The sequence below is a fragment of the Molothrus ater genome, chromosome 3 (genome assembly GCF_012460135.2).
Source record: "Molothrus ater isolate BHLD 08-10-18 breed brown headed cowbird chromosome 3, BPBGC_Mater_1.1, whole genome shotgun sequence".
NCBI lineage: Eukaryota > Metazoa > Chordata > Aves > Passeriformes > Icteridae > Molothrus > Molothrus ater.
Genome location: NC_050480.2, coordinates 39,228,719 through 39,248,370, shown reverse-complemented (window position 1 = coordinate 39,248,370; position 19,652 = coordinate 39,228,719). Strand labels below are relative to the sequence as shown.

Sequence of the window (19,652 nt, the reverse complement as noted above, 5' to 3'; positions counted from 1 at the left end):
CTTGTAGCTTCTGGGTTAGATACTTAATACTCTTTAATGACTCTGTGCAGTGTTTGGATTCAGATTTGGACGAGAAGGGAAAACTTTTGCCTATAAATATAAACAGAACACGCATCACTTAAAGATTTTATTACCTGCTTTATTTAAACCATGTGGGAGTTTGCATTGTCTGAAGTCCTGATTAAATTATAGTGTCTTCACAATGCCAAGTGCATTGTGAAGATCCTCTTAGGAGGCAAAAAAAATTCCCGCTGCTATGATGTTAAAGAAATTAACACTGGATGTAAAAATGCTCTCTATTTTGTAGCAAGGGGACATTTTGGCTCATTTGGTTTTACACAAAAACCTGTTGTTCCTTTTGGGCTTTTCTTAACTGCCAAAGAAAATTGAACTTTCTCCTTGTGAAAATATTGGCTCCTGAGTTCTGTATAGGATCCAGAGAGGGACAACAAAGCTGGTGAAGGGTCAGAAGCACAAGTCCTAGGAGAAGCTGCTGAGGGAGCTGGGAATGTTTAGCCTGGAGAAAAAGAGGTTCAGGGGTGAACTTATCACTCTCTACAACCACTTTAAAGGTAGTGAGGAGTTGGCCTCTTCTTCCTGGCAGCTAGTGATAGGATGAGAGGACATGGTCTTATGCTGCCCTTGGGGAGGTTTAGGTTGGACATTAGGAAGAATTTCTTCACAGGAAAATGCTGGATGTGGCACTGAATGCCATGGTCTACCTGACAAGATGGTGTTCATAGGTTGGACTCTGTGATCCCAAAGGTCTTTTCCAACCTGGATGGTTCTGTGATTCTGTTAAAACTGCTGCTCACGTTGCTGAACAGCAGGTTCTTCCTGTTGTCCAAAGCAGGGCAGAATTATTAAGTCTTTGCCTAAATATTGGTAAAAAATTAAAATCAAACTCCCTGTCTTTCTCCCTGTCAGTCAAACAGACTGATTCAGATAGGAGCACACACTTCTGTGCTTCTGATTTCTGCTGTAGGTAAATGCAGCAATATTGCCCAGTCCTTTCCTGTCCAGACTTTTTTTCCAGTGTAACTCTGCTGTTACAATAATACCAAATTATAGCCCCATGCACAGTTGTGTGTTCACTTGGATTGCAGCTTCAGCCACTTGGTATGCTGCTGCCTGAAACAGCTTTGTTTTATTCTCCCCAAAGAGCACACAGGACAGGATTCAGAAGAAAATTCCAGCTTTCTTCATGAGCAGTTCAGCAGCAGAAAGTGTTGTGGGTGTCCTAGCATCCAACAGTGTTGGTGCTTGGGTTTGAGCTTTTGAAGGAACTGTTCCAGTCATCTCCCTTTGCTGTGCCATGGTTTGCCAAGCACAGCGGTTTGGGAGCACACAGACAGAATTCCCTCCTGATGAAGCTCACTCAGGAGCCCACCCAGTGCCCTCCTGCCTCTCGTGGCCATTCAGGTCATGGCCCCAAAGTGCCACAGAAAGGGTGGGGCAAATTCAGGTCCCAGCACACACTGTTATTTTCCCTAGATTGGAACCACACTGCTTATTAGTGCACCCAGAGGTTTAAGCCAAAGTTTCAGACTTTGCTGTGAAGACATTGAATGCAGCCGTGTTTGTGTTTTTCACAAGGTATAGCCAAGAGCTGTCTTAAATTTTTCCATCTTTTTGCTAGGTTAGGGTGCCCACGCTCTCGACTTCTAATCCTTGAGCAGTTCCATGCCTTCCTGCTAATGCAATCTGAAGGTTGCATTATTCAGGTTTTCCTGTGAAGATTCTCTAGAGAGGACAAAGGTGATTCAAATCTGAAGTCAGAAGATGAAAGCACTGAAATAACCTGCTGATTTCTTTGGCAGAAAATATATGTTCTTCACCTGTGATCACATTATATAAGATTGTTCTAAATGTTTGTTGAGTCACCCTTCTGTCAGTGAAATACAGAAAGAATGACATTTTTAAATATAAGAACCTGCAGCAGCTCATGCAGGTTGCATTTGAATTTGCTCCCTTGGCTATTCCAGACAGTAAAGGAATGGTAGCTGGTTTTTTGGGTGTTTGTCAGGAATGAGTAGTTCATCATACTTACGGCTTTTCTGATGGTTGAAAGCAATTTCTCTAATTATCCTATAATTTTCAGTCAACTTGCCATCAACCTCTTTCAGGTTTGAATTGATCTGTGTACTTGCCATGGTGAATAAGCAGCCATGGAGAGACTTGAAACTGCAGCTCCTGTAGGTACCACTGTTAAAAGGTTTTCAGAGCCAAACTCATTCTTCAACTCTCCATCATAGACTAATCAAGAGTTTCACTATGGCTTGTCTTCCATTGGATTATTATTTTTATCGTATTCATTGCATTGTATATCTAATGACAGATATTTGCAGCTACTCCCAAATTGCTTCTTGTTTTACAGAAAAGATCACAATTGATTTTTTTTTTATTGTCGAGTAGCAGATTGCTGTTAATTGCTTTTGCTGTGGATTCAGGAATGGAGAGACTACACAGGCAGTTGCTCTGAAGCCACAAGTGAAATGTTTATCTTGTTTGAAAATGTGATGCAATCCCATTTTATCTGTAGAAAAAAATCCTTTTACCAGGAAAGGAGTGGGAGGTGCGATGGCCTTTGTGAGCCCTCACACCCTTCATCAACACTAGCTGGAGAGCAGAGAGAGGAGAGAAACACACAGCTTAGTTTAATTGGAACAAATCTCTGAAGACTGACATGAAGCTTCAGCTAAAAGAATGAGCCTGTCACTGCTGTGTACAGTGTTCTTTCTGCCTGAGCCAAGAACCTGGGAATGAGGACTAGATGACCTTCAGGGCAATCGCAGAGGCTCAGTGGTTCTGCTTTGGAAGCAGGCCTCGTGTCCTTGCCTGGATCTGTGCCAGGTGATCCCACTGGTGTGGTACTCTGTGGGGGAACCCTGTGCCTCGCACGGCTGCTGAGGCATCATCTGGAAGGCACCTGAAGAAGTCCCATGGCCCACCCCTGACCTAGGATGATGCTTTTGTGTCATTCCTCACAGATGTTTGCCTAACTCATTCTTAGACTGTCTCTAGCACTATATTATTACAAAATGCTTCCTTGCACATCTGTCCAGTGTCTGCCTCGCCACAGCTGAAGCTGTTAATTCATCTCCTCTCTCTTGAGAACAGTTTCTTCTTTGCGGTTTTCTTCTGCATCTTGAAGTTTCCATCTTTGGTAGGCTGAGAATCTTTTACGTTCCTTTCCTTTCTTAGTGTTCGTTTTTCCTAGATCCTCATTTTAGAAGATTTAGTTATATACTAGGTAAGTCAGGGGTGACATTATCTGCTCTGGCTGCATGTCCTACCCTTCAGGTCCTCTGTGAGTGCTTTGTTATGACAGAGCAGAGATACTCCTGCTCTACCACAAAGACTATTGAAAATTCAGGAGGTGTAATTAAACTGCTAGAAATGTCTTGCTGCAAAGACAGCAGAGTGGTCAGATTGTCGAGATGTTTGTTCCTCCGAGGGGTCCCATTCAGAGAAAGTTCCTAGAAGAAGCCCTTGGGTGGATGGACTTGTAAAATTGTGTGATTCTTGGGGTGTCCTGTGCAAGGCCAGGAGTTGGTGTCGATGATCCTGATGGGTTCCTTCTGACTCAGCATATTCTGTGAGTCCATGGTGCTGTGAGGATTTCTGGAGGGTGGTTGCCTGCAGCTGACTCCTTCTCCTATGTGTTTAGTTTAAGAATTAAGCACATTATGAGTGGACAGGGTATTCCCAGGCCAGCTGGGCTTTACCAGTGACAACAAAAGACTGGTCACTGTTTTACCTTCCCTGCTGCCCTTTTTCTTCTGTGTTTCTAGCTGGTGTTCTGTAAGCCAAATGGAAATCATATGAAAGTCTACTTTTCTGGTTTTCTTTTGTATTGTCTTGAGGCTTGAAATTTTTTGCATCTTACTTGTCTTGCACTGTCTTAAAGGAGCTTTGTAAGCTTTGTGCTTGCTTGCACTGCTTCTAATTTTAAGAGACCCCTGCCAAAAGAGAGAAGCTATTGCTGGCAACCCATCATGTCAGCTGTGCAGCACATCAGTGAACCTCTGGAAGTCTTTTAATCCTTCCTGACGTCCAAGAGCTTGCTGTTGGTATCACAAGGCTGTGAGTTACAGGAAGAGAAAAATTGCTCTTTTGGCAAATACAGACTGAGATGCTCTTAGTCTTCATCTCCTTTGAATTATGTCATGTAGTCTGTTCTTTTATGGCAGGCTCTGCCTAGCTTGGGAGCTGGTACCTCAGTTTAGGAATTACAAGACTTTGGCTGTACTCACATTTCTGCTGCCAGCCTGCTTCATGAGCACCACCCAGCTACCCTTACTGCTGCTCCTCTGCTCCATCTCCATGTCTGTAATGCTAACCCAATTATGCCAGCCTGCTCTTCACAGTGCTCACTGCTCTTTAGAGGAGCAATAGTCAGATATTAATGGAGGTGTTATTAACACCCCTCCTCACTGAAGTGCCATCTATCGCATTGTGGAATTTAATGGCTAAAGATTCCAAACAAAGAAATTGTTAGGAAATGTGTCTTGTGTATAATGCATTGATTATTTGGAATAATCAGAACTATGAATCAACTCTGCTTTTGAATAAATTTACAGCTGTAGTGGAAAGCTAAACTGAAAATACAATAGCTAAATATCCCTGGGATTTTTAACCTCCCTGATGGACTCTGCAAGTCTTTGGCTGTGGTACAAATCCATTATCTATATGACAAGCATTTGTTTGTTCTCTTCATTGAATAAGTTGCACCATTTGTAACAGCCAGGATAATTGCTATTTAACCAAGTTCAGCTGCCTGCAACTGCAGTGCATTTGTAGTTGGTTGGAAACCAAATTCGTAAGCATCATCTGGGAGTTGCACCCAACTGCTTTTATTGGTTCCCATAACACAGCAGAAAAACCTTATTTCCTTTCAAGCATGAGGACAGATTAACAGTGAGGTCAATGCTGTCACTTGATGCCATTTTAAGTCAGAGTGATAGCAGAGGAGGGGTCAGTTGCAGTGGTGATGGTTTTCCTCACAGCACTGCAGTTGGATACTTGTAAACCTTCACCAAACAGCTGGGCAGGCATTCTGTTCACAACTGCTCCTGGAGGTGTGCTAGCACTTAGCTGGCTCTCCATGAAAGTTAGATGGCACAGTGTGGGAGACTCCCAGCTGGGATTTGTTTCTACAGAAGCACAATTATTCTCTGTTTTCACATTCTTCATGTAGGTCACACATGTCAGTATCAGCTTCCACGTGCCTGTGGCGTTTGCTCCAAGATGAAGGTTTTGATGGTTGAGGAGAGACCAGTAATCAGCATCAATGACAGCCTCTCCTTTACATTTTCTCTACAGCATTTTCTGTCTGCATGCAATAATAATTGACACACTCAAAAGGTTTCCATGGCACATTAATTTAACTGACATTTTCTCAGCAGCAGTAGATTACTTTTGTAAATTCAGGCAAAGCCTGAGTTGTTCAGACAATTGTAGTGTGTCCCTGGTCATCTTTCAGATCTTTGTATGGGCTATGACATAATTGCCATTGAGAGGGAATTGTCTTCATCAACACTGTAAGCTCAGAATTGACTTTTCTGCCGAAATACAGCCTACATTTCCTCTTTTTCTGTTTCACATATCTCCTTCTGTTTATATTCCTTTCTTTCCTTTTATTTTGATAAATAAGTCTTCGTCCTACATTTTGATATCCTTTAAATATTTATCTTCTATATAGGTTTTTGTCAAAGCTTATCTGTTCAAATTTGGTTTCATTATGGATATAATAAGCTCTGCAATGTAAGATGTCAATGTCATACAGCTAGGTACTATCCTGATCCTTGTATGCTATCATAAGAAAGAAATATTTGCAAGTGTACATTTAGAAGTATTGTTTTGTATTTTTGTTTCCACATGGTGTTCCCAGCACAAAGAAAGCAACTTCCAAGGCAAAGTTTTGAGGAAGCCTGAAAGTTTGCACTGTGTGTGTGAGGGGTATGGCTTGCTAGCAGTCACTGGAAGGACTGGTGGTTACAGGGCTGGGTGGCCCCAGAGGGGCTGCATTACCCCTCTGCCTTAACCACAGCTATCACCCACAGGGTGACAGCCTTAGAGATCAAAGATTCTTGATAAGGCTCTCTAAGACCACAGAATTAAAAGCACTGTGTGGAAACAAAACTGCTTGTGGTTATTCAGAAGGTTTTCAAGTTCACTTCCAATATGAATTTTTGGTTTCTTATATTTTTGTCGCTTAGGTGGAATGTTCTGATATAATGCTATGGGCATTAATCCTGCTATAAATGCTGTGTTTCAGACAGCCTTCCAAACAGCTGTGCATAATAATGAAATCTAGATTGTTCTGTTTTTTTGAGATGTCCTTTATTGAGGTGGAGTCACTGCAGCAAAGTAGCACATAGTGAAAAGTGCAGTCTCATTCCCCTGCAGTCATGGCAGGCTGGTTTCTTACTAAATAGTTACTTAACTTTTCCTGTTCAGTTTTCTTTTAAAATGTGTCAGTAAGGAAGTTCCAGTCCCCAGCCATTGCTCTGCTCTGTAGGGGTTCATGCAGTTACAGTTTGCCCAATATAGCCTATATTTCCTCTTTTTCTATTTCCCTTACCTCCTCCTATTTATATTAATCTTTCATTTTATTTTGGTAAATAAGTCTTTTTCCTCCATGTTTATATCCTTTAAATATTTATCTGCTCTCCTCCTGTCTCCCTGTAGTCATTGCTCAGTACTGTTTATGTTTAGCTTTTGGCAGTTTCTCAGTAACCTAGGAGAAAAAACCCAAGATTTCCTTTTCTGTAAGGTATTCTTTCAGAGCTCAAGCAGCTACATATATTTTTAGAGCTGTATATAGGGACTGAGATGTAGCTGATGAGATCCTATCAATGTCAACAGCAGTTTTACTATTGACTGCTTTAGGGCCATGATTTCCCCCAGAAACTCTCTGAACTTGGTCATATCTTCCACAACAATCCCTATACAGTAGTGCAGTCCAGACTGAAAACCAATTCACAATTGTTTGAGGACTGTGTTTCTCTTGTCAGAGGAGAAAACAATAAATCAGCCTTTTGTTGTTGTTGTTGTTGTTGTTGTTGTCTGTGTGACCAAGGCTTGGTGATTGCAAAGCTTTAATGAGCATGTTGATAACAGCAAAAGAGCAGGCTTTTTTCTTATGCTCTAATTTAGGAAATGACCTTGCCTTGACTTCACACCCTGCTTGCTGGTGGGACTGGAGGCTTCTTCAGTGATAGACAGCCGTCTCACAGATGCTTTTTCATTTTTATGAGGCAAACATATCAGCAGAGCTATATTAAGTATGTCTGCATCACATCAGGTCCTGGGCAAAGCATAGGTTTGTTTTGTCTGAATGTTAACATTAAATGTCACAATTTTACTGAACTATTTAAATTCTAAATTCCTGTCTGTTTTGTGTGCAGGTAGCATGGAGGGCTGGGTATGAGTAACCTGGTAAACCTTATACTGTGTGGTTTACAAATAGAATCTGCCTCAGGGCTTCATATCTCCTAAATGAAGTGTGCCTTCAGTGCTGGATGATAAGCCATTATACCAACTTCCTCAGTGATGACTTAAATACAGTAGTTATTTGTTTTGGAAACCAAAATTTTTTCAATTCAGTAACTGAAATGTTCGTCCAAAAATTTTTGTTAGAACAAGTCGGATTGGACTGGCTCTGTGTTTACCACATCCAAGCAGCCTAATGGAAGGAGTGTTTAGAGTGAGAAGTCAGCATAGTGCAGTTGTGGTCTGGACGGCTTAGGGAGAATGTTAACATTTGCCTCCTGTCCTTTGACCAAATCCATCCAAACCCTCCCTTCTGAGAAAGGAATCTCTCACTGTCCAGCCACTGCCTCATGTTACCCATATCAGAGCTAAGCTGGTAAACAATTGCAAAAACTTCACTTCAAAACTTTGCATGTTTACCCTAAACCTGGAAGACATAGGGAATCTGTTTTAAAACTTCCTGATGCGTTTTTTTATTAACTCTCTTCTGAATTTATGTTAAAACTGATAAAGAAAAGATGAGTTTCTGACAGAGTGTCTATCCATAGGAACAGGACAGTTGAGGGAAATTTTGCTTGACCAAATATCAGTATTAAACATTTCAGCAGAATTCTTTGGTTTGATTGTATATCTTTTCTAACAATATTTTGTAGCTGTGTATTATAATTAGAGTTAAGAAAGAGGAGATAAAAAGATGAAATAAAGCCCTTAACAAAGAGTACTTTGATGCAGCCAAAACAATTTTTCTCAATTTAATTTTGGCAAAACTTGACGAATTTAGGCTTTCTGTTCCAGTTAGAGAACAAAAACCCACAGCAAAAACATTTTTGAAAATATTCAAAATTACAAGTTTCAAACAGGCCTACAGAAAACATTTACTGGGATTACTTCAACCTATGACTAAAACTTCCCTGGTGGCAAATGACAGCATCCCAGTACATACATTCTACACAGAAAGGAAATACCACATTTCCTCTCCTTCCAGGAATTCTCACTTAATATTTTATAAAAGATTATTGGTCTCATCCTTAAACATCTGAACTGGACCAGGCAGAAGGTTTCATACCATACCATTAAACAAAGTAGTAGGGGCTCAAATAACAGAAGAGAAGGAACTTGGGTGGGCTTTAAATCACTCTCATACAGGGACACTTTGCCCTGAGTTGGTGTGCCAAGAGTTTTTGGGGAGATCCTGTGCCACCCTCGCCGTCTTTCACCTCTGCCAGGCCTTGCAAGTGAATTAGTAGTTGTTCAAAGGTCCTGATGGAGAGGAAATGCCCCTTTCAATACAAATGGCTTTTTAGACCTGCAGGGACCGAATAAAGGGGACAATTTTTTTCCTGTAGAAGGCTGGCATAAGAGGGAATATCTTTGCATTTCATCCCTGAGCCAGTGTTCACTCCTCATACTTTTCAATCATAAAAGCTGTATTTCTGCCTTTGATGATTTGCTGCAGAAAGTATTTGTGGTGAATGCCAAAGCACAGACAGCTTTCACACTTTCAGAGCAAGGTGATGCACAAACTTTACTCAGCTCTCCCTGTAAAACCCACCAAACGTGTATTTTCAGAGCAGCTGGGCTTGATTAAACCATGCTGGGATTCAAGCTTAAAAGGCAAGCAGCAAAACTCATTGCCCTGAGAGACCCAGCAGTTCCTGGACATCTGGATCATCTCCATCTCAAGGAAAAAAACAAAAACAAAAACTTCTTCATTGCTTCTCTTGGCTTAGCAACTTCTCCATAGCAAAACACAAGGCAGACACTCATTTGATACTGGAATGCCCCATGGATGGGAAATATGAATCTTGGTGCTGCCTTTTCTTTGCAGCTGCATGTGAGTTAGCCAGCACCGCAGGGCAGGGGCTGCAAGTGAAAAAGCATCTCCCAGAAGATATGAGAGAAGTTTGATGGAAAAAAAATCATCCCTCTTTAGACTGTACTTAAGAGTAGGACTGAGGACTGTATGTCCTGGTCATCTTTGTGTTATGGTTTCTTATATGCTGGAACTAAATCTGAAATACTGATTTTGTGCAGGGATAAAAGGCCAACTGTCTCATACATGTTTTAAACAAATTTTATTTATTGCAAAACTATATGAAACCAGTCTCTTCCTTCAGTTCATCATAATTTCCAGAGCTGCTGATGAATAGTGTTTACTGGGACATCTTCTTATTAATTTGTTGCTATGAAATTAAGCCTATTCCTAGAGCATAGGTAATTATTGCCTGTCAGTAAGACTTAGTACTGAAATTATTATTTCCTGCAATAGTAGTAATAATAATAAAAAATGGTTATAAGTCCCACTTCAGTATAACTGAAGCAAATGAAGCACAGGAGCATGTTACACTCAAATTCAGGAAACAAATACTTTATTGATGATTTCACAGGATATCACATCCACTAAGGTAAATAAATTTTAAATCATACATATGATTTCCATAAAAAGAAAAAAAAGTTCCAGGTGCAACTCTGCGGAGGTGTTAAAGATTTTCAGTTTTGCACAAGTTGTGAACAGATGTATTTCCAGCTGTAGGTTTTGGATCTTTAGAGGAAATTCCCTTGTAGCAGATGGCAGCTTTCTTTTCTCTTCATCAAGCTGCTTATTGAGTCTGGTTTTAATGAATTTAGTTAGAACTGGTTTATGCAGTTGTGAGGGGTGTAATTCTGACTTTGCTAGTGATGTACACCACCACAGGTTTGACTTACTGGATACCATTTCACATCAGCTGCTCCCAGACTCTGGTGAGAAACAGTTTCACCTGGGAGCTATGCATAAGCAAATCTGTGGCTATTCAGTGGTCCAACTCTGATTAAAAATACACAAAATTTGAAATTTCACCTCTGCATAAGGACATGAGATTTATGTGATTGTCTGGCTGGTCTGTCAAGTCAGTATTTCTCTAATGATGGGGTTGAGCCCAACAGCTAATTTCAGCCAAAAATCTAAGACACACTTAATCTCCTTCAGCATCTGTGGATTTTTTTGGTCAAGAAGAGAGATCCAAGTGGATGTCCCAGTGAGAAAACAGCAGGAGGCTGCAGCTGCCAGAGGTTCCATGGGATAGGGAGGAGGCAACTTGTGCAGCACCCTCAGCTCACCAGGCTGCTCCTTGCTGGTCAAGGCTATGAGGAAAACATGACAAGGGCTCAGGTTACTGCTCTGAGGATTTATTTTCAGCTGAGTTTGTATGTCCAGAAGCCATATTTGCTCCTGACAAGTCCCATGTGATTTTTTTTTTTTTAATCTTTTTTTCTGTACCATCAGACTTCATCAATCTGTTCTTTAATTCTCTTTGTTTGAAAATTGAGCAGAGGTACTTCAGAGGAATAGTGAGAGATTTAATTAACTTTTACAAACAGAGAGGATAATGAATAGGTGATAAAGACTAGAAATGGAAGTTCAATACTAAAGTGTAGTATTGATTTAGAGACATCTGTCATTCCGAATCTCAACAGCGGAGCATCAAGGCTACAATACAACAAACAGAGGCAACTCTTTGATTTCTTTAAAGCCAAATGTGTTGTTTCATGTAAAAGGAAAAAAAAAAAAAAGGAAGAAAGGAGGGGGGAGATAAAATGACCTCCCCCAGACTCTGGACTCCTAAAACACAGTCTGCATTCTTACTGATTTCTCAGAGTGCCCTTCTACAAAGGAGTGTCTCCTGCTCTGTAGATCTGCTTTTCTACTTTTGCTGCAGAAGCATAGTGCTGAGTCTTAAAGCTGTGATATAATGGCTCTTTCCCCAACTCTAAAAGGTTCCATATTTCGGGACACAGAGGAACTTTCTTCCAGAAAAATCACCTTCACAGAATGATATGCATTTCAAAAGAAAAGCACATGAAGTCCCTGTGTGACATTATTGGTATGCTTCTGCATCCAGTGTGTCAACAAGACTTTTTTCTGTTTTTTTCTTTGTGTTGTAATAATGCTCTGCTGATGAAGGTGCAACATGAAAGGCTGCTCTTTAGAGGATTTGAGTTTAGTACAGTGTGGAACAAGAACACAGGAAAGCAAATAGTGTTTCCAAGCAGAAGCATTGAAGTGAGACTATGACCACTTTTAGAAAGCCTCTATTTCTCCATATCTCAGGTAATTAGGCACCACACATGTACTTTGTCTTCTGGACATAGGCAGTGTGGATTTGAATTTAGAATTTAACTCTCTACTTTTGCCTACAACAAACAGTATTAAAAACAGATTAAAATAACAGCAATAGAATTGAAAAGGATGTTGCAGAGAGTTTTATGTATGTATTCTATTTGCATTATCTTTTTTGTGTTCCTGTGCTATGTGAAGAATTTGAAATTGAGTTGCAAGTTCCTAAGCCTGAGTGCTCTTTTGCTCCACTTGAGGCACAGTGCTGAGTTTTAAAGTGAGGAGGGTAATGGATGAAATTTAAGCCATTGTTTTGTTCACTGATTTATTTCTCCTGCTGCAATACTTTTTGATGCTGATTTAATTAACTTAGTTTGTAGCTCCCCTTATTCTTGCTTTATTAATTAATTAATTCTTCACTCCTGGTTAAGCAGTGACATTTCTTACTGAAAGGTAGGGATGAGCAAATAATTTGTAATTAATAATGCTTTTTGCCAAACATCTCTGGGCAGATTGTGAATTTTTTTTACCTTATTTCTGTATTTTCTGCATGTATCTTCCTGCAGAAACAGCTTTCTGTAAGTGGGAGATAGATGCCTTTGTCACACATGCAGGGAGAATTCTCTCCCTGATGTTTCAGGTCAGGGGATTCAGCAGCACTTTGGTTAAAGTTGTAAAAAAGGACAAAAAACCATTGAGGAAAAAGTCACTAAGACAGCAAACCTATTATCTGACAACCCGTTTCTAGTTTAAAAAGAATTTTTAACTTTCAAACACCAATTTTAGCCTGCTGACATCAAGAAGACAGTTTCCAAAATTACTGGAGAGAGACTGACCCACTCAGAGAGGCAACCAAATCACCAGGTGTTGTCTTGAGCCACCTCCAGAGGACTCTGGGGAGGGTCCAGGCTGCTGCACCTCAATGCAGTCAGCAGGTATTCACACTGGCACTTTGCTGTTTGTCACATTTGCTTTGCAGCCCAGTGCCCTTGGCCAAGGCAGTCCATTAAGGTGTCTGTAATTTGCACTGTCTTGCTGAATCTTTCTCTACATAAGATTTTGAAGAGGAAAATGGTATCTGCCATGGGAGCACTAATTTGGAGCATCCGTACCCTGGCAGGACCCAGCTGGCCCCGAGGGAATCAGGGTGGGACACCAGGGGGGTCCCAGCCCGGGGAGCAGAGCAGAGCCCATCCCACTGCCACACACCTCATTAGAGCTCTTGCCACCCAATGGTGCCTGGGGGCTCCTGGGCTGGCCCAGGCCAGCAGTGCCCAGGTGGGGACAGTCTGTGGTGCTGCTGAGCCTCCAGCTTCACAAGCCTCGTTTCTGCTCCCGAAAGACAGGTTTGCAAAGGGAAATGTAGCCCCATAATGCAGCAGCTTCTGGTTCAGAGTGGGTACAGGGCCATGACTGGAGAGTGAGATGTCTTCTGTGGTGACATCACCTTCTCTTTAAGTCTGGTGTGCCTCTTGTGTGCACATGGGGAGAAGGGTGCCTTGTGTGGTCACAGGTTCACAGCCAGTAACCACCACAGCAGCAAGCAGGGCATGGGGCTTTGGCAAAGCCCTGGGCTGCACAGCTGGGCCTCTGCCTGTGGAGAGGTTAAAATGATGGGTGGAGGAGGGTGTGCTGCTGTTCTGACAGCCTGTTCTCAACTGTGCAGTGCAAATGCAGGGAGGCACTTCCTTAGGCTACCCAACGAAGCTTAATGGGAAATGTACTATGTAGAGCATCCAGCAATGCCCACCTATCCAACACAAATTCCCACCTGGGATCATCCCTGATGGACAGCACAAGAAACAGTCTGTCTTCACACAGCTTAAGCATTTTGTGAGTGTAGGATGAGTGATTTTTGCTTGTGGGATGAGATTACAATTCTGCAATTGTAATTCCCTCTGTTTTGAATTTATCTACAAGGTTGCTTGAATGAGCTAGTAAAGCTTACATCACTATTGGCTTAAGTAAAGCATCAAAATAGCAAGAAACCCAAGTATGTCACCTGTGCTATTTAAGGTTTTCAGATCAGCTGGTTTGGATCTATTTCTGTGCATCAATTTTTGAAGTAGAGCAATAGACAGGGATTTTGTTATGTATGTTCTTTACTCGGGTGCTGAGAGTACTCAGCTTTTGAGCAGCTCCACAACACATGCCTGCAATGACAGAGTCTGACAGATCTCAGGCTTTGATACCTAAAATAGTTTTATAATATGTCTTGTAGATCCTTTCATCTGAAAAACATATTGGCATTGTGAAGAGAACAAAGAAGATGTCAATTTTCTTTACAATAAAGAATTTTTTGAAAATTTTTTTGAAAAATTTTTACAATTTTTCAATAAAGTAGTGATTGAAACATGTAAATGCATCTTTAGGATCAAGATTGTGTAACATGGGGACTTGAATCCTCAGTGTCTGAATATTCTGCTAAATGGCTTTGGTATGAAATCTTCAGCATTGGTTTTGTTTAGCTTGAACTCAGCTCACCTCTGAAATTAAGATTTCCCTTACTCTCTATACATCTCAACCACAAAAAGTATTTTTCTCTTTGCTATCACACAATAACGTTATCTCTACACAAAAAAAAATAATTAGTTACTATTTTTATTTGGAATTTTTTTACTGATTGTTTGGGTGCTGGTTTATTGGAAGCTCTGAATATTGTATATATATATATAACTTCCAGAAAGTGCTATGCAGTGATACGTCATAAATGCTGCTAGCATCAGCAAAATACAATAACTTAATTTGAGCAAGATTAATCTGACTTGCTCTGGGACTGGTACATTCTGTTTCATCTTAAATGAAGTAAAGTAATTAATTTTGTGTAGTTTTCATTTTCACATTAACATTCTCTTCTGTGAAGTGTAATTGCCTTCTTGTTGTTTGCTATACTGTAGTCATTTTAGTTAGGGCAGCTCTCTATAGGGAAAGACCCAGTTCTTCTTCCTGGAGAACTTGCTTCACAGACCAGACAGTCAGAAATAGAGGACACTTAAGTGCTCTGATTGGCCTAAGGTCATACAAGCCATCAATCAGAATCCAGACTGCCAGAACCTTATTCCAGTACTGTATCCAGGGATCGTGCTGCCTCTTAATGTCACTGTTCTTATTGTTCTTTCTTTATAGTTCGGGATCGGGTACGATCTAAAATGGAGAGAGATATTTTGGCAGAAGTGAACCATCCTTTCATAGTCAAGCTTCATTATGGTAACTATATTAAAATATAATTCATGTTTGTTCTTAAATTGGTTGGGGAATTGTGACTAGATGTGTTACACTTTTGTGCAGATGCCCCCTGCCTACTTATGACTCTGTTGCTAACAAAGTCATAGAGGCTACCTGTGTGAAATTCTTCATTTATGCTGAAGGAGGCATCCAGTACTTGTAAGTTTCAGCCATTCCTCCATTGAAATAAATTTGTCATTAAGTCTGACATGATAGGCAGTGCTGGTGGGGTAGCTGCTGAATTTACATCTGCCAAACTCTCACCTGCTGTCAGGTATTTTTCTGGAAGAGAATTCAAATAAAAATAGGTTATAATAATCAGTACCAGTCTAAATTTGTATAGGTGTGTACATGAATGTGGTGTCTTGCTGGAGTTGCCTCTTGCCATGCCAGCCCCATTACTACTGGAACAGCTGTTCTAAGGACATTTGGTATGTGGGCTCTTCTCTCACACAGACATGGAAACTTCTCTCTATGCCTCGCTCTCAGTGACTGCTGACACCCTGTGGAGTGGGAAACACTGTTAATTCATAGGCCCTTAACACAGAAATTAATATATCAGTAATGCATTGTTGTCAACTGACACTATTTTTTTCCATGGCCAAAGCTCAATTGCTAAGTTCTATACAGGAATGGGGTTTTTTGGTTCTCAAAGTTTTGAAGTGACAGTGAAGCAATGGCATGAATAATACACTGCTAGGCAGCAGGACTTACTCATTGAGGACTTTATCTTGGTTCAAACTTCCAACATCTTCATCCTTTTCTAATGCAGCATTTCAAACAGAGGGGAAGTTGTACCTCATATTAGATTTCCTGCGGGGAGGGGACCTTTTCACCAGACTCTCCAAAGAGGTAAGCTGATAGATCTTTAACTCAGAAATTAAAGACTGTCTTGGATTTTCAGAACTCAAATTGAGCTCAGGGGAATGAAAAATGGTCTTGGGAATAGTCATCTATGTATGTAATGGAACTATATCATCTTGCATGGTTAAGTGGGTTCTTAATAATTGTATTTGAATTAAGCCAGAGGTAATGCAGCAGATACCATGTAGGCATCACTGCCAGAGAAAACTGCTCCACTGCTAAGCCATTCCCATAGCAAAATAGCCCCAGACTCGATGCTTTCAGAATAACTCTTGGATATGATGAGAAACAGCCTGAGAAATCAATCCCCAAAACATTTTGCCCTAGGGATAAGCACAGAGCCACTGGAAAAACACACACACTGCCAGCAGAGGGAAGAGATGGCCATGAGTCAGGGCCAGCCCTGCAGCTGCTGGTAGCAGGTTAAGGGCCACGCACCAGCTCAGACATGGGAGATTGACTCTCACAGCGCTCACCTGCCCTCCTCCTGCCTGCCAGGTGCAGCTGCTGCTTCCATGCCCTCCCCAGGCTCTCATCCCTCCCCTGTCCTCTGCATGCCATGCCCCTGGAGAGGGACTGCTGCAGGCAGGGAGCGTCCCAAACCCGAGTCTCACTGATGCCCACACAGAGCAGTCGCGGTAGGCTTTCTAGGTTCATTTAGCTCTTTCCTGTATCTCCAAACCTCTGTGAGCCAGCAGTCCCAGAAAGGTCCCTGCAGGAGTGCAGGAGGCTCCAGTGAGGCAGGATGGCTGCCCTGCAGTTGTCTGTGCCCAGCATGATGTCCCCAGCCCTTGGTGCTTCTAAGGGTATGGGGTCAAGGATGCAGGCAACCACTTAACACAGTCTTTAATGACAGGAACATTTCAAATACTATCTTGAGGGGAAGCTCTAGTTCTTCTTGAGTTTTGGGAGCTACTGATGGACTAAAAGAGCTGTGAAAAAAGTATTTTCAGTCAAAAGTTCCCCAGCTCTCCCCCACTCCTGCTCGATTCCTGATTCAGTGACATGCTGCACGATGCTGTGTGCACTGCAACTTGGGACCCCAAGCTTTTGCTGTTAAGGCTTGTTTGCTAATGCAAGAAGACATTGGTAACAAGTTAATTGCACTGCTGAGTAATGATCCTTATATAAATATTCAGTCCCTGGTAGCAGTTATTTTTAATATGAGGAAAAAGATTCAAAAAATTTTAATTTCAAATGTCCTGCTATTGTCATGAGACCAAGCTTTATTAGCAAGGCAGCGCTGCTGTCTCAGCAAGGGCCTCTCTGGTTTCATGGAAGAAGACAGAAAATGTGGCTCTTGCCTAAGAGGGCAGGTCCCTGTTCTGCACTGCCAGAGAACTCAAAAGCGGAAGATAACAGCTCAGACTTCGTACTTCTTTAAAGCTTCATGTTTTCCCCAAAGCTTGTCCAGGGCAATTCAGCAACTCCTGTGCTGTATACCATCGTTAATGACTCATTAAGCTGACACTAGAAACATCTCTTTTTTCAGTGTTTGCAGCTCACCTTGCCTTCTTATACCTTGCAGCTGTTTAGGGGCAAGGTATTGCAAGGGAAGAAGTTCTGGGAAAGCTTGAACTGTTTGCAATTTGTAGTTATAGATTTGACTGAAAGGTATTGATTTCAGTGGACTTCAAGTCAGATCCATATACATTTATTGCATGCATGCAGAGCTTGCCTATTTCTTGCTCTGTCTTTTTGAGACATCTGCCTTTAACTAGGTGTATATGTATAGATTAGATTTTTCCTGGATTCTGTTGATTTAATTTCTTGCCTACATTATTTATTTTAAATCTTATAAATAATTTAAATTACTTTTAAAATTAATGTCAGTTTTACATTTAATACAATTAAACTTGAGAGCTTTTGCTTGTGTATTTATTTATTATTTTCCTTGTGGTTTTGTTTCTAGCCTTTGCAGTAAAATTCTTCATTAAATTATGAGACATCTGTACTCTGAATCATCTCTTTTCTTTCAGCTGTCTGGAACTTCTCAAAGCACTCAGATATTTTGGCTACCCCTTTTTGAGAGCAGAGACTTAGTTTTAAAATTAAGCTCTACAACTTCTACAGTAGAATTTACATTTACGTATGACAAGTATATTTGTATTCAGCTGACTCATTTTACTTCTGTCATGCACAATCACACTTGAGTATCCAATATATCAGCTTCTTTTTCTGCATTATTAACTCTGTCCATATTGAAATTTAACTCAAGAGAACATCTCAGATATAATGGAAGTTGAACCAAAGGGGTTTCCTGCCATCTGAGTTTTTCAGAGCTTATTGGTTTTTTGATTACAGAAGTTTCTTCTCACCTGAAACACAGCCTTCAGTGTTAGTAGTGTCCATATCAGCTGCAGAAAACACTGTCTTCATTTGGCACCTCATCAGGCCTTGGGTGTTAGACAGCACATCACTGCTTAGGGCATCTGCACTGATATTCCTTGGACCTCCAAGGCATGAGGTTTTAACTCCATCTCTGATTCTCTTCGTGCTGTGTTTTCTGCTGAGACTTGGTAGTATTCCACTTCCCCAAAAAGGTTTTCCATGCTATTCCATGGGAATTTGGTAACCAAATGCGAAGACTGTAGCAAGTTAAGGGATATGAAAGCAATATGAGCTGCACTGAATGTGTTTAATTTTGCTGTTCATTTCCAAAGCCTAAGGAGTTATAATTTATTCCTAATATTGTGGCATAGTGTCATCTAAACAGATCAAACAGATGAATGAGAGCAGCATATTTTAAGGAATAGAAGTGCTCAACATATCAAGTTTTGTTTTATAGGGAGGATCTGGTAAGAATTGTTCATGTCAGTTCAGACAAATTATGGAAAATTGAACCTGATACAGTGTTCCTTCCAGCATTCCAGGTTAGACAATTCCTTCCCTGTGTCTGTTTAAGGCAAGCCAGCCTACCACTGTCCAATAAATAGATGTGGTCTTCTCTTCCTTCTCTCTAGGTGATGTTTACAGAAGAGGATGTCAAGTTCTACTTAGCTGAGCTGGCCTTGGCATTAGACCACCTCCATGGTCTTGGAATTATTTACAGGGATCTAAAACCAGAAAAGTAAGTTAACAAGGAGAAGTGAACTGAAACATAAATACTTGAACTTTTAGGTTGCTTCTGCTCCTTGTCACGCTACTAAATGAGAAGGTGCCAGGGGCTCTGCCTTCCTTCTGGTTTGTGAGACTCTACACGAGACCGTCACTTACAGCAGCGCGGCTTTCCTGTCATGCCATCTTAGCAGGAGGCCAAATGTTTGGACTGTGCTCCAGTATGATGGGACCTCTCTGTGCCTGGCCTTCAGTTTTGTGAATGATTTCAGTAAAGAATTCAGATCCCTGTGCCTTTAACTTCAGTGGCACCATTCTCTGTGTGCAGCTTTAATCTGGCCTTCCCCCTGATGCAGTGAAACCTCTCAAAGCAGCTCCACTTCCAGCTTATACAGAATATAGCATGGCACTGTTCAGTTTTACTGGAGCCATTGCTTAAAGTAAATTAGCATGCCTGAGAAGTTGTGTGCCTGTTAACTCATGAGAGACATGAAAATCAGGACTTCTAAAACACTTGTATTAACTGTGCAAAATATATTCCAAAATATTTGTTCTCATATTTGCAGCTATTTTTCACTCATAATGTGGTCCTAATTTTCCTTTCTCTTTTTTATTTGTAACACATCAGTAGAGCAAATGACACCCTCAGTGCTGTCACTGGGAGTGACGTGATACTGTTTTTATTCTATGCCATTTGCTTGGTGCTTGGCTGGATTCTGCTGTGATGACTCAAATAAATCAGGCTGCAACATTCCGAAGTTCCTTTTTAATGTAATGGTCACCAGCATTTATAAAAGATAACCACTGAGGGCAGTCTTTTTGGTAATTGCTTACATTTTCAAAGTCTAACAGCACAGCAGCATTTTCCTTCTGTGACATCGAACTGAAAAATATGCAGCTCTTTCTTTAAATT

At 41.0% G+C, this 19,652-nt stretch overlaps 1 protein-coding gene across 2 annotated transcripts in view; it reads left to right on the top strand.

Moving 5' to 3' along the window:
* Nucleotides 1-19,652, top strand: part of RPS6KA2 (ribosomal protein S6 kinase A2) — a 282,186-nt gene that overhangs the window by 192,328 nt on the left and 70,206 nt on the right. For both annotated transcript variants that reach the window (XM_036380191.2, XM_036380192.1), the window contains 3 exons: nucleotides 14,720-14,800; nucleotides 15,591-15,670; nucleotides 18,646-18,752. In XM_036380191.2, coding sequence (XP_036236084.1) covers nucleotides 14,720-14,800; nucleotides 15,591-15,670; nucleotides 18,646-18,752 — 268 coding nt within the window. The remainder of the gene's footprint in view (nucleotides 1-14,719; nucleotides 14,801-15,590; nucleotides 15,671-18,645; nucleotides 18,753-19,652) is intronic.